Source organism: Rhipicephalus sanguineus, chromosome 5 (assembly GCF_013339695.2).
Source record: "Rhipicephalus sanguineus isolate Rsan-2018 chromosome 5, BIME_Rsan_1.4, whole genome shotgun sequence".
Classification (NCBI taxonomy): domain Eukaryota; kingdom Metazoa; phylum Arthropoda; class Arachnida; order Ixodida; family Ixodidae; genus Rhipicephalus; species Rhipicephalus sanguineus.
In genome coordinates this window covers 5,540,040-5,554,283 of record NC_051180.1, presented here as the reverse complement: position 1 = coordinate 5,554,283, position 14,244 = coordinate 5,540,040, and the positions used below count along the sequence as shown (strand labels likewise).

Genomic DNA, 14,244 nt, shown 5'->3' with positions numbered 1-14,244 from the left:
TGGAACGCATTTTGCAAAAAAAAAAAGTCGACTCTCGAAGGGTTTAAGAAGTCTTCTCAATAACATGCACTCACAAACCTTACATCATATGTTCAAATGAGAGATCTTTGATGGCTCCAAAACAACTTCTCATTTTGACTTTGGTCAATGAACTGCACATCTTCCTTGAATACAGCCGACCCATCTTGATTCAGGAGAGGCCTCTGCGGCTACTGGCAAGAGATTGTATGATGTTCTTGTTTGCTCTGCCATCTCAGCTTCTTGGCGGGGCTGCATGAAGGAAGCTGTTTTGGGCAGCAGCCTGTTCTCATTGTGTACAGCTGACACTGGGTGAGTGCGCCCACCAGGTGGCTGCCTGTCCAGCCGAGGAAGTCCAGCTACTGCGCAAGCAGCTCTGCAGCATGCAGCAGCTGATGGACTGGTGCTGTCGCCAGATGACCACTCATCTGACATTGCTTCAGGAGTCGGTGCTCTCACAGAAACTTCAGAGGGAAGACGAAGTCACGCTGGCCATTGCTCGTCTCAAAAGGGTGAGCATACCTCTGTGTTGATCCCACAAAGAACTAAGCAGTTGCACGCTGGGCTTTACACTTTAATGATGACCATAGCGGTTGAGAACAAAAATTTGTCACTCAGTGAACCAATACCAACTATAATACTCGTCCTATTAATAATGGCATGTAGTTGCCATTCCTGACACTGGACGGATGCGCATGTCCATGTTGTGTCTCGCATTAGTTTATTCATTATACTGCCACCTTGGAGGACCACGTGTGTATGACATGGCCACCTCCTCGCCACAGGGGAACGAAAGCGCACGTAAAAGAAAGCGTTTTGACCACTCTTCATCTGTCAACAGCTCTGTGGGGTTCTCTGTGGAAATGAAAAGTTGCGTCTTCTCATGTGAGGAGTCTGATGGTATTTGAGCCTTGCAGTGTAGCCTTCTTCAAGCTATTTTTTAATGCAGTTTGGGAAATAAAGTAACCCTGTTGAATTAAAATAATGGTGCCATTAGATTCAGAAAAGAGAAGCTCTACAAACTGACTGAAAAAGATATTCCAATTAATCTGGCACAATTTTCTTCGATTTTCGCTATCATGAAAGTGTTAAAGGCACTGACAACTGGCCAGAATGCGTCACAGGACACTGGCAGAAGTGGGAAGACTGAATTACAGTGAGAGAATCGAGCATTCTTTTCACAATTTGAATAGGATGTGTATTTTTAAGCTGCACTTGAAAGTAACAAGAACTGGGACGTCGCTCTGCCTGGTGCCAAGCCTTAGTGCTGCGCGATCGAGCCGTTTGGATTGCTGTACGTAGCCTGCTGTTGTTCAGGCACACCGCAATTCGTGCTTAAAATTGCGGTCTCTATATTATTAGGCATCCCCGCTCTATTCTATGCTTATTATGAGGTAAAAGGGATTGATGCTGAGAGCTGGTGCTGCCTTCGTGGCAACTATTAATGGAACACGTCAAGCCACAGTGCATGCGTGCGCAGCAAACTGCAGTGCGCGAACACAAACGAACACCGCTGTTGGACTCACCTGCCACTGTTTGCAGCCTCTGTTGCATGTGCAACTCAGTTGGCACTGCAGATAGAAAAATTCTGATTAAAATGTTTCACGGTGTTTCCGGCGTTCCATGCTTAAACACTGACCGGCAAGCTTTCCATTGTGCTAAAGGAAACAGGTACCACCACAAAAATTGGTTGTCATTCCCTTTGAATTGTGCTCCTCCCAGGTGCGGGACACCCTCAAAGGCACCGTCGAGTGCAACGATGTTGGACAGGAGGAGACTCAGGCTGAGGGTTGGACGTTGCTGTCGAACGAGCCGAGCAGCCTCGTGGAGATCTCTTGGGGGGACAGCCAGGAGAAGGCAAGGGAGGCCAAGAAGAAGCTCTTCAAGGCCCTGGTGCACAACCACAAAGACGGGATGGCACCACTGAGCTGATTTCATCTGATCGTTTGCTTTTGCCTCGATAGGAGGCACTCCTGTCTTGCTCAGAGCTGTACTGCAAGTGGCTTCGAACTTGCGGCTGGGCTGGTTGGTAATGCTTCTCTGCAAAACACTCGGAGCTCAATTTGGCACACTCGCACGGCGATATTGAACATTATTTGTTGAAAAGACTGAAAGTGTGTGTTTGAAGCACTCTAGTGTTTAGGCTTGCCACATGACAGAGTGAACGACATGGTGTTACCGCATGGACATTTGGAAAGGAGGTGTTGCATCTACTCTTTTCAAGTGCTACAGACCTCGCACGCAGTTGTTGACAAGTGACACTCATGTGGTGATGTGGGGTGTGGCACGGCGCCATTACACACAAGATAGCTTTTGCGCACATGTGCCGGCTGCAAAAGTAACTATTTATTTAGAGAATGCTTCAAAACAGACAGCACTTGTAAGTCCAGTGGCCGTCCATGTGGTTTCTCTTCTTGTGCATTCCACTGGTATGTTTATATTTTGAATGACCCACTGGCATGTGAATTGTTGCGTTGCGCTGCGCATGCCTTCTTGTTCATCTGCCCACACTTTGCTCTTTAAAAAATGATGTTTTCACCATTATACAAACACTTGCGTATCTCGCAAGGCTAGATACGCCTGCAACCCGCATCATCCTCGTCCTCCTCCAATACGCAAAAACATGTACGCGTGTGAGCCATGGTTTTCTGAGACTCAAGTCCTTGGTAGAAGGGCAAGGAAAACAGCATGCGAGGTACTAGAAGCATTATTTTATCGAAAATAATAAGTGCTGGTGTGTAAATGAACTCCCAATATCTCTGTTCCCCGCAGAACTATCTTTCCTGAACTCTAGGCTGTGACAGAACACAGCTGTCACGTTGATGGTGGAAGCATCATGATGCTGATCCTGCATGTGTAAATTACAAATGCAGGCATTCATACAACGAATTAACAGTTGTCAGAGAGTGCCTGCGAGTGTCTTGAATGTTTGTATGTGTGTGCGTGTGCATGTGTGAAAGTGTGCCTAATTGCACTCTGATTATTTCGTTGAGATTGGAAAGATTTGTGGACATCTTCATAAACGGATGCAAGCTTCTTTAGGCAGCCGTTTGGTTCGTGTCTTCGGTTATCATGCTGATAGCTTGCGAAAGCAGCAACATGAAATAAAAACACTGTAATAGCTGGAAAGAGCTGGCACCAGGTCTGCCTTTTGTATGTTTTATTTCTCTTTGCAGACTTCTATTGCAAAGAGCAAATGGCTTATGTTGTTGTCATCATGCCAGGCCTGCTGAACTGGCATACGTTTAAAACACGCCTTTATCGAGCATGCCTGCAGTGCTTGGTTCGCTTCAAACTTGTGCACTTAGTTTGTGATGCTTGAAAATGCAGTGTGGGCATTCTCATACCGCTTATGTGTGGAGCAAGGGCGTCCGCAGAACTTTCTGCAGGGGGGAGGGGGGGTGCTGTTGTCCAGCCACCCCACTTGCCCTCCTATGGGCGTCCAGAGGGGGGCATACAAGGCAGGCATAGCTTGCCCAACCTGACTGTGGATAAGCAGACAAATGATGCACAGAAAAGCTGTCCTAATTTACTGTAGTAATTATATCATGGATAATTAGCTGCCTGGCAATATGGTAGCAAGCATATTATCCTTGGCAAAGGCAGAAGGTTGCTTGGGGCACAAGCTAACCTGCTCTTGGTGAGCACACTGCTACCTCTGTCACACAAGCATGCAAAAGCTTTTTTATGTAAACAGTCTTACTAAATCAAGACTTTTTAATGAAAGGTGCTGCACAGCAGACACACGACACCAACAATCTCTTTGTAGTGTTTCCTGCCGATGCACTACCGAAATCTTGATGCTACCATTCAAAAGAGAATGGGTCAAAATAAAGTGATTTGTCACGAAATATTATCTAAAAGCTTATCTTATGATGCTTTTTTCCAGTAAATTTTACAGCACCAGATTCTCAAAACCTTGCAGTACCGTGCATGCTCTTTCTATCCTCTGCGCATAGCCTCCTATATACTATAAGGGAGGCTATGCTGTGTGCAAAGCGTCATTTATATGATAACCTCGACCCATCCAACATGCTTGCAAGCTTAAGAGAACGGCAATTTGGGCAAGTTGGTTTGCATTCATTATAAGCACAGAGCAGCAACACGGGACAGAATGTCCCGTTGTTTCTTTTATTCTGTCCTCGTGTTTTTATAATGTCCTCGCTGTTTTTATAATGAATGCTTGCAAGCGTATAGGAGAAAACAAGCAGTACACCTTCTGCGAGACATGAAATTTGTTTCTGCTATGAGCCAAGGCAACAGAACAGTAGGCATTTGCCCAATTTCTTTTTTTGCCAATTGATAACTGCTGGCACCCGTTCGTTTCAAGGCTACTGTTTTTCAGATGTAAAAGATAGATGAACTCTGTTTCCAGGAAAGACCGCTTCTGAAAAGATCATTCCCTGTCTTGTGTCTGCGGGGGAAAGTTTTTTCGGAAGAAGTTTTTGCACAAATGACTTTCTAGTGCCCGTGTGACAGGAGTAGTATCAGAAAAGAACACGCTGAAAAAAGAGGGAAAGGGGGGGAAGAATAAAGGCTGTTTCAATACATTGTGTCTCACGACTGGTGAAATAACCTAGTTATTCACCCAAACCGATACATTGTGGAACTGTGCGAAAACGAACACTGTGTTCAAATGTCATTTTCTGCTTTCATGTATGTTCACCCTCTGCAAGGTAGTTTTCATTAGCCTGCCTGATTGTATTTTACAGTGAGGCTGTATTCTGGCACATCACATGCGCGGACAAAAGAGGCATAGAACAAGAATTTCTGTTGAACCGATTAACTCTCCTAATCCAGTATTTTTGTGTCGAAAAAATGGAGATGGCATAAAAGTGGACACAAAGGTGCATGATCTTGCTATGTGGCAGATTGGCGTGAACAATTTTGCCTTAAAGGCACTTGCATAAGAAACAAATGTCATGCCATTGTTGTACTTTAGAAACAAGGGGGTTTCTTAGGTAATGGAGGATTTCATTTAGAGATCGCTGTTGATGAGATAACATGCGTGATGCAATCTCTGAGCGTATGTTTCATTATTTGCTCAATACGATCAATAATGATATGTAAATTCACTCTAGGTCACGGGATCGAATCCCAGCTGTGGCGGCCGCATTTTCGATGGACGCGAAAATGCTTGAGGCCCGTGTACTTAGATTTAGGTGCACGTTAGAGAACCCCAGCTGGTAGAAATTTCCGGAGCCCTGTGCTATGGCGTCTCTCTTATCATATCATGGTTTTGGGACGTTAAACCCCAGCAATTATTATGTAAATTCACTGTAGCAACATTCACTCCACCATGTCACAGCTTTGTTGGTTTCCATCCTCACAATAGTGGGAGGGCTCTGAAATTTTTTTGCAATCTCAGTGCATAAATGAGGAAAACAATATGTATTAATGCGGTGCTCCTTTTCACATTGGTGCATGGGCTGGTAATGTCAAGGCATCATGTAGACCTGAAACAGCTTTATCATTGTGCAGCCGCTTTTCCTTCAGCATTATACAGTTGCAGAATTTATTGAGGAAGTGCAGAGATGAGTTGTCAGCCTTCTCAGAGTGAAGGGGAAAAAAAGGGGGGGGGGGGTAATTAGACTCTGTTGCATGGAGATGTGCTACGATCTTATTTTTTCTAAGTGTTCTGTTGAGCATTTACCCACTCATATGTGCATTCTGTTCGTGCAAGATCCAAACTATTCCACTTACTCAAAGTTTGAGCTACACATCACAAACAGTTTGTGTAAGCTCCAGCGTATGCTCAGCTATTCCTGAAATGACAGTCTATATTCACATCGTGGCTCTATCAGGGAATCAACAAATTTGTAGCATTCAGCGCTAATTAAAGAAATTGTCAGATTATGTAAACCACTACAAAATAAAGAGTGGTGTCTTTTTGGGCTTGCTGCTTGTAGCACTTGCAAGCCTACCAGGATCACAGCATCTGTGTTGATGCCCACAGAATCCCACGGAAACGAGCCACAAAAGAATGCTGAATATTCTACAAGTCTTCATCCTCTTCACTCAACTTCATGGGTTTTTTGCAGGTGGCACCGTCAGTATAAAGCTGGCTCACTAATCACACAAACGTGATGGTGATGCAAGCACATGTGTGATTAGTGAACTGGTCGACCTCCCCACATTTTGTGCCAGTTTTATACTGAAGATGCCACCTGCATAGGTGGCAATATGTCTGTACCATTTTGTTGTTAGTAACGTTTATGTCAAGTCGCAGTGAACTTTTTTTAAATCATAAATTAACCCGACTTTTGGAACATTTTTGCAGTAGGTAACCATGAGGAAGCATCTTTGCAGCTGTGTTGATGGGCATTGTGAAAAGAAGTCGTCATGCTAAACACTCAGAATGCTATGGAACTTGTTTTGCTGCAAAGCCCAGCAGGTCAGTAGAAACTGTGCTCTTCACCCTCTTGAGTTGTCAAAAGGTGCTCTACAGTGCCTTTGTGAGCTGCTCTACTGTGGGACACATATTTCTTGGCATCCAGTGCACCAAAACGATAAAAGTTCGTGAACCTATCCTTCATCCTTGGTGATGGAGCTGCCCAAGTACTGCGTGTAGAAGCTGTAGGTCGGCAAAATAGTGGAAGCTCACTCGGACTTGCACCAATTCTGTGCCTTGTGCTCATCCAGAATTCTTACACAGCCAGGTTCACTCAAACTCTCCGTACCTTTAATCAGCTAGGCCCACTCCTACTCATACTCACTGAAGTTGTACTTACTCTCACTCACCATAATCGAACTCAGGCAGGTCGCTTTGTCCTTCTTTCTCCCAAACCTTAATTAAAATATTCATTGACCTTGACAAGACACCAAATATGACGCACGTTGAGAAGCTGCAAATGTTAAACATTATGGGAAAAAGTATGCACCACAGTTGGATGGAGATGCACGAAACAAATCTGTCATTGTAGTGTGATGCAGAGTTTGAAAGTTCCTTTATCCAAGGCTCATTTCAGCCGGATGCATGCCTGGAACAAGATGTAAGGTATGCATCAGCCATGGGGAGGGGGATGAGTGGGGTAACTGGTGGGGCCGTCTGTTTCGCAAGCATAGACACCGCACTGTCCTTTTTTTCACTTTACTTCGCTCATAATGGAAAACCTCCTAAATTGGGCAGCCCTTGACACAGCAAAGCGAACTAAATGCTAGGCTGAAAAGTGCAGTGCAATAACAGTGCATTTTCATGATTTCTCCCCGTCTGTGTGCGCTGTAACAAAGCTTTCTAACCACCCGTCCCGCGACTCACGGGACTAATGTCACTAATGTCCCGCACTGAGGGCTATCCCCGCAAGGGATGCGAAAATCTTGAAAAATGTCCGGCATTTCACACTTCAACATTATTGGTCGGCAGCGCCTTGAGTTCAGCTGCATCTGGCTGCCCTGTTTTTAAGCATTCCAAGCTTCCGAAAGCGAGCTAGCTGCGCGGCACACGAAGATATGTTGCGTCTGGCGTCAGCGCTGACCCGCGTGTTCCCGCCCGATGTGGGCCTCCGCGCGAGGCTGTTTCAAAAAATTTCTCTTTAAAAGTTCAAAAATAAATTATTGTCGCTAGTTTCTCATCGTGCCACCCACAACCATGGCACACGACTTGCACACAGCGCAGAAAACTGCATGCAACTACGCCGCGCCAGCCGAGCTAAGGCAAGGGTGCATAAGAGAGGCACGTGAAACCTTTCAGGCGTTGTGTGGCAAGTCATATTAAGGAGCACCTGAGGGAGAAAAAAGTGATTATGGGCGCATCTTCCGGCGCATGTTAAATCGCACTGGGATCAAACGGAGGGAAGCGTTTAACATTAGAGCCGTCGGTGTCAGTGGCACGTCAATTGAGCTATCCTTTTTTAATGGACAGCTTTCGTGATGACATGTCTGACGTAACTCTTTCATGCATCTGCGCATGCTCGGAAGTTTTCTTGGTTCGCGGCCTTTGCTGTTTGGCGCTCATCTGTCTCTTTCTCTGTCCTACCTTCTTGTTTCAAGCATTGCGCCAGAAATAACATGTTTAGGAAACGAGCTAAGCCAGCTAGGGCGAAAAATGGCGCCAACGAAAAAAATAATAATAATAAACGCGCACAAGCAAGACGCCATATCCGCGCGTCTCCAAGGGCAACGCGAGGAAGACCAATCGCCGTGAAGAAAAACCGGCGCGCGTTTGCTGCAGCGTTTTCCGGCGTTGGCTTCTTGACGCTCGCTCAACTTGAGACGTGCGCTTACCTTGCGTCACGTTAAAGCACATATTTGAATAGTTGCTGCTGTCAGCTTTCATTTTCAAGACCGATGGAGCATTTGAGCGAGGACGGCGGCGTGCAGAAGGAGGTGGGTATACGTGCTGCTTCGCTTATATCGTTTAGGGCTTCGCGCCAAGCGTTCCCCGCCTAGATGACTTAAATTCACTCGGTAATGGTGTTCTTACTGTACCATGATATGTTGGTTACATTCATGGAGATGACCTTTGACTCTGCGTGTAGCGTGAATGAGAGCGATCCACAAGTATTTGCTCGATAAACGCCGGTCTGCGTTCTGATGTCTTGTCAAGCGGACCGACTGCCCACGAACCACCGGGATTTGCAAACGCCGATCGGTGTCGAGCAGTTGCTTTTCAAACTTGACCGACTGTTCGAAATGGGCAAGCGTTAATTATTTGATCCGGCCCGGTCGGCGTTAGAGCAGTTGTGTGTCAGACTGCTGGGCGGACTGCATGCCCACAACTCTCAAGGAATATTTGTTCGAGAAACGCCGATCGGCGTTCGTTAACTCGAGCTTGTCAGACTGGACCGACGACTGCACGCAAACATCGACAAGGATTTGCTCAATGAACGCCGCTCGGCGTTGGACATCTCGAGCAGTACCGGAAAAAAACGCTCGTAGACAAGTGCCAGTCTCCTGAACTCTCGCAGAAGTGAAAGGGTCGCAAAAAGTGATGGCAAAAAAAAAAAAACAAAAAAAAAACGCTAGGCCTGGAAGACGCTCACTCACGGTGAAAGAGAGGCCTTCATCACGTACAGTTGCGAGGTGCCCACTATCGTCGTAATTTTCTCAAGTAGTCAAGTACCCACTATGCCATAAGTCTTTTGCGAAGTACTTGTTGTTGCTGTGGGAAAAGGGGGACGGGGGTTGTGTGAAAGAAGGCCTTTCTTTGCTCTCTTCTCCTCCACTTTTGTAGTTGGAGGAGGGTGAGCAAAGCATACATGCTGCTGAGGAAGGCACTGGTAGAGATGGGCAAAACGCGTCACTTCAGTGAGCGGCTCGGAACAGCTCAGCTCGCTCAAATGAGCCGGTTCATTTGAACGGCTCATAAATTCACCGAAATTCATGGAGGAAGGAAAAATACTATGAGGTAGTGTCATGTGCTTCCGCTATCCTCAGCAAGCCAGCCTCCCCTGACACTGCCCCTGTTGCTCTTGTGAACGATGCCAGAAGTCAGGGGCGTAGCCGGGGGGAGGGGGGGGGTTCAAACCCCTCCGAAATTTTTCAGTTTTGCTTGCGTATATATACACGCACACATACATACGCACGCACGAACATACATAACATACATAAAGTATGGCTGAACCCCCCCCCGAAAAAAATTTCTGGCTATGCCCCTGCCAGAAGTCGCAAAACTTCTGGACATAATAAACATGCAGTGCCTGGTTGGCACCAGCGGAGGAAGCCGAAGTTGAGGAGGTTGTGACCACTGTGGTTGCGACTCTTGTGAGCAAGGGTGGGAGGGGAGTTGCTTTCTTGCACCGCAAATAGATGGCATGAAAGTCGCACCCAGCAGAAGACCCGGCTACAGTGAACTACTGTAACCCGGCTAATGAATGGCACTGAGCCGCTAGAACAGAATGGTTAAGCACGGCTCACTGGCTTCCTCTCTCCCAAAAAACTGCCGCTCACTTTTATTGCGCCGCAGATCACCCATTCTTTCAAAAGAGCCACTCAAAAGATCTGGCTCACTCCTGAGCTACCCATCTCCAGAAGGCAGTTCACAAGTTCATGTGTCGAAACGTTCGCTCCAGTGTCACCCATGTCATTGTTCTTGTCTTCTTCAGTGCGTGTCCTCTAGTGGCAAATATGCTTTCAAACACGTACTAACTAGGCCAAGAACAAGTTCTCCTCAATCACCCCCTGTTCGAGAATTTTCATCCTACAGTGCAGGAAGACAAGAACATGCATGAATTCAGTGAGCCTCACACATTGACCTGCTTCTAGGGTTGCCACCTTCCCCCCCCCCCCGAAAAAAAACGCAGCCCATCATAGGAGGGGGTGACGTGTGTATTTGTACAGGCAGTTGAACTTATGGTAAAAAAAAGACCTTGCTTTTTAATATTACTTGCTTCTCGTTACGAGTTGCACCAGGCCTAACTTTCTGGCAACCTTCTTTGCACTTACTGATGCACTCAAAATCATAAATATTTGTACACTGTAGCAATCAGGGTTGCTACCTGCCCGGTTTTAGACTGACCCAGCCAGTTTCTTAGATAGTGGGCCGGTAGCCACTTCGCACCTGACTGGCTGTTATTGACCCTTATTCTGGCCATTGTATCACAACGAATACGTTTTTTTGTATTCAATTTTGGTGCAGGTGGTTCGTCAAGGCACTGGCCGATTGGTACCCGAAAAGTGTGTTGTCATTCTGCACTACAACGCCTATGTCAGCGAGAATGAGAGTGAGCCATTCGACTCAACCTGGCTGCGCAACCAACCACAGCGATGCAGGTCAGCACAGCTGCTAGCTTGCATGTTGCTAATGCTAGCAGCCACTGTTGAGCCAGCGTAATTTGTGAGCAGGTGACCATGATATATCACCCACTTAGAGTGCACTTAGGCATGGACTTGGTGCCCCAGCAGGAAAGGATGCTCACTAGTATTCAATTTTTTTTTTGCCATCACACAGTAGCTCGAAAATGCTGTGGACACCCGCAACACTTTGCTGGTGTTAGATCCACATGAAAGCAGGCAAAGAAAGTAAAACATTCACAGAGTTTAACACCATACAGAATTGAACAACACAAGCGAATGCATCACAGACTTGTAGTCTGGGATCTATTTCATGGATGCAGCAGCACAGCACAGAGTTTAACATGACATAACTGAATGCAGCATGAAGTAAAAATGTAATCTAGATACAAGGCTGTGATGATATATAAAAATAAGGGAGTAACAGTCATCATATACGTAGGTTAACACTTTCATTAATGGGCAATCATGTTTATGTAACTACACATTTATCTGATGATATTAAGCATCTCAGTAAATAAAATGCCCAAGAAGCTCTTTGTAAGCAGTATTTTCCAGAACAATGTTATTTGTGTACATATGTACAAGGCCATCATGATTAATTTTCTAGTGACAGCCACCCATGCTATACTGCTTTATCTGTTTGAACGAGCCATTTATTGGTTTGTCGAGCTGTGTGGGTATGTTCATTTATTGACAACTCAGGAAGTTGTAAAAAAGAAAAAAAAAAAGATGTGTTCTTAGTTGTTTCTCATACAAAGGCGATAAATACCCAGCATTCATGTAACTTTATAACCAGAGGTACTTCACATTTGGGAAAAAGATATTGAGTGGGATGTGAAGAAACAACCATATTAATGCATTTTCAAAAAAAATAAATTCTCAGTAACCATGGCACATTGGACTTGATAGTTTGGAACTTGCAGGGTGTTTTCTCCTCTAACAGCTTTGCTGTAGATTGTGCTGCGTTGCTTAGCCCCTATAGCGTACCTCTTTTATTGAGTGCACTGGTTTTGCGTTGGCACATTGGTTGTGGGCATCCAGCTGATACTACCAATATGGACGGATAATGGCACGGAAGAGCCACTTTCAGAATTGATGTGCTGGACTGGCAGAAATTGCTGACTGTTAAATTAAGTGGGCCCACTAATGGCAACAAAACCCGTGGTTGTGCAGAACAAGGTTGTGCAGCCACGATTGCCTGCGTTACATTTGCAGCAGAATAAATGAAAGGCTGAGAAACAAAAACCGATTGGCTCTTTTGTGTGCAACGCAATGTGCAGCTGCCATGCAGAGTTGAAGCAGTTCCGTGCAGCTGAATGTTTGCTCCAAATTGGATCATTCTAATGCAGGGGGCTGAAATCGAGAGTTCAATGAAAACCTGTCTGGTCGGGATAAACTAGAGAAAGGACACTGACCAAATAAAAGTTTAAAAGAAACGACATTTTGGCTTCCGCACAGAAGCGTCATGAACAATGCTTCTGCCAAAATGTCGTTTCGTTTAAACTTTTGTTTGGTCGGTTTTTCATTTTTTCGTAATGCTGTGGGCTCTGCTGCATACAAATTCCAACACCGACATGCATTACCCTAATTGGTTCCTGCTACTGAGAATGTCAAAAAGCTTTCTCTAAGGTAGCCCTACTGCACTGCCAGCCTCTCATTAGACGGACCCTGAATGTGCCAGGAAGATAGGTTCCACTTAACAGGAGTTGTCTTTACTGAGAGATGAACAGGGGTGCAGAATTCAAGAATGAAAACATGTTAGAGGCAGTTTCATTTAATTCAGCAGCAATTGTGAATAAGACATTTTCGTTTACTGAGCGTCTACTGTGTATTAATAGCTTGCCACGATGGTGTGTTATGGTGTCCAAATTATACATGCTTGGGCATGTGGAGGCCCAACAATGGATGACCAAGTTGGTGGACGATGTCCGTCACGCACGTTGTTGAAAGCAACATGCTCCTTGCCTTCCAGAGGCATACCTCAAACTTGCGGCACATACAATGTCCTCTTAGAAGTGCTGTTTCTTGGGCGAGTTGGAAATTCATACTTGGAAGGGTAGCACTAGTAAACACGGACTAGAGGAAGACATGTCCTCTGTTTGCAGCATCCATTTTGGTGCACCAAAAATATTCAGGCAAAAATGTCGCAAGAAAAGGAACCACTGCTGCGATAGACTTCAGCAGCATCCTGGTGGCAGCTGCAGTGGCTGTTTGTGGCATTTGTTAGGTTCCCCTAAGTATTTCTTGATACCACTGTGATGTGTGAACTGTTCACATAATTAATATGATATGCACTTAACAATTTCAAGGTGGAGGAAGGGTCATGCAAAGAGAAATCCATTTGTTTCACACCAACGCATTGATGCCAAAATGTGAATTTCACTGCATTGTTTGGTTAAATTTCTCTTTGCATGACCCTCTAAGTACTTTGTTTAAAGACTTGTGTGACAGCTTTTAAATGCGAATGCATTTCTTAGTCGGGCTATGTAAGGCATCCGGCGTTGTCCGCGCGCCTCTCCGCTCTCACTCCCTCTCCCATAGCAACAGCTGTGGGCGCGCGCGCTTATCCTCGCCCCTAGCAACCGGAGCAGGTGGTGCGGGCGGAGTAGCGGAGAGTGAGTGGAGAGGAGGAGCGCGCTCTGGCATGTGAGGGCGCTCGCATCGCGGGAGCTCGGCGGAGCTCCCGCGTGTGTGGAGAGAGGGTAGGTGCAGTGCTTCGCCGCTCCGTCTCTCGCCGTTTGCTCTCTCTCCTCCCTGCACCCCATTCTCCCGTCCGCTCGCGCCTCACTCTCGACCGTTCGCTGGCTGGGCGCCTCTCAAGGCGATGGCAGAAGGCGGTGAAGGCGAATGTCTGACGGCAACGGTACCCTCTCTCGGCGCAAGAAATGCATTCGCATTTCCTCACAATTCCCTTCGGGGAGGCGGGGGCATTTTTTGTGATTGTATTACACTGTGATAATAGTAAATTGTTCCCTGATTATACAAAAAATGTTATGTATTCCACAAATGTGTTCATCTTGTGTTTGATAAATTTATTAAGTGTGTTATGTCATAAATAATAAATACACATATTTCTAAAACATTTTATTTCTGTTGTGTTTCGTGCACGTAACGCTACCTATCCGGAGCATTGAGACTGCTCCGAACTGTAGTTTCCTTGCTATGAACGGAATATTTTTGTACTCAGAAGGCACTAATTTTTGCCCCTATTTTTCCTTCTCCAAAAGCTGCTCCAAAACACCATCCGTCACTGTTTGGGGTGCAAAGCTACAAAGAGACTTGTAGCTTGTTCCTTGTAGCTTTGTGCTACAAATGGGTGGAGGCCATTAGCGCGATCTCAGCAGTGTTCGAGGTGCATTGCAACCTCTGCTTTATTACACTGAATTTTAAAGGGACTGTGTACCGCTCGGAAAAATTTTTCTGATTGTGGTGAAAATGAGAAGATCGTTTGTCACATCGGCTGCAACGAGCATGCTTTTGCCCCATAAGGAA

General features: G+C 45.8%; 2 protein-coding genes across 2 annotated transcripts in view; both read left to right on the top strand.

Annotated features, from left to right (window-relative positions):
- Window positions 1-4,545, top strand: part of LOC119393143 (TBC1 domain family member 5) — an 89,371-nt gene extending 84,826 nt beyond the window's left edge. Inside the window, exons 17-18 of the mRNA XM_037659961.2 lie at window positions 321-530; window positions 1,741-4,545. Of these exons, the coding sequence (XP_037515889.1) occupies window positions 321-530; window positions 1,741-1,950 (420 nt within the window). The 3' untranslated portion in view covers window positions 1,951-4,545. The remainder of the gene's footprint in view (window positions 1-320; window positions 531-1,740) is intronic.
- Window positions 4,546-8,180: 3,635 nt separating this feature from the next.
- The window catches only part of LOC119393142 (inactive peptidyl-prolyl cis-trans isomerase FKBP6), a 49,555-nt gene continuing 43,491 nt past the window's right edge, over window positions 8,181-14,244 (top strand). The window contains exons 1-2 of the mRNA XM_037659960.2: window positions 8,181-8,343; window positions 10,595-10,728. Coding sequence (XP_037515888.1) covers window positions 8,305-8,343; window positions 10,595-10,728 — 173 coding nt within the window. The 5' untranslated portion in view covers window positions 8,181-8,304. The remainder of the gene's footprint in view (window positions 8,344-10,594; window positions 10,729-14,244) is intronic.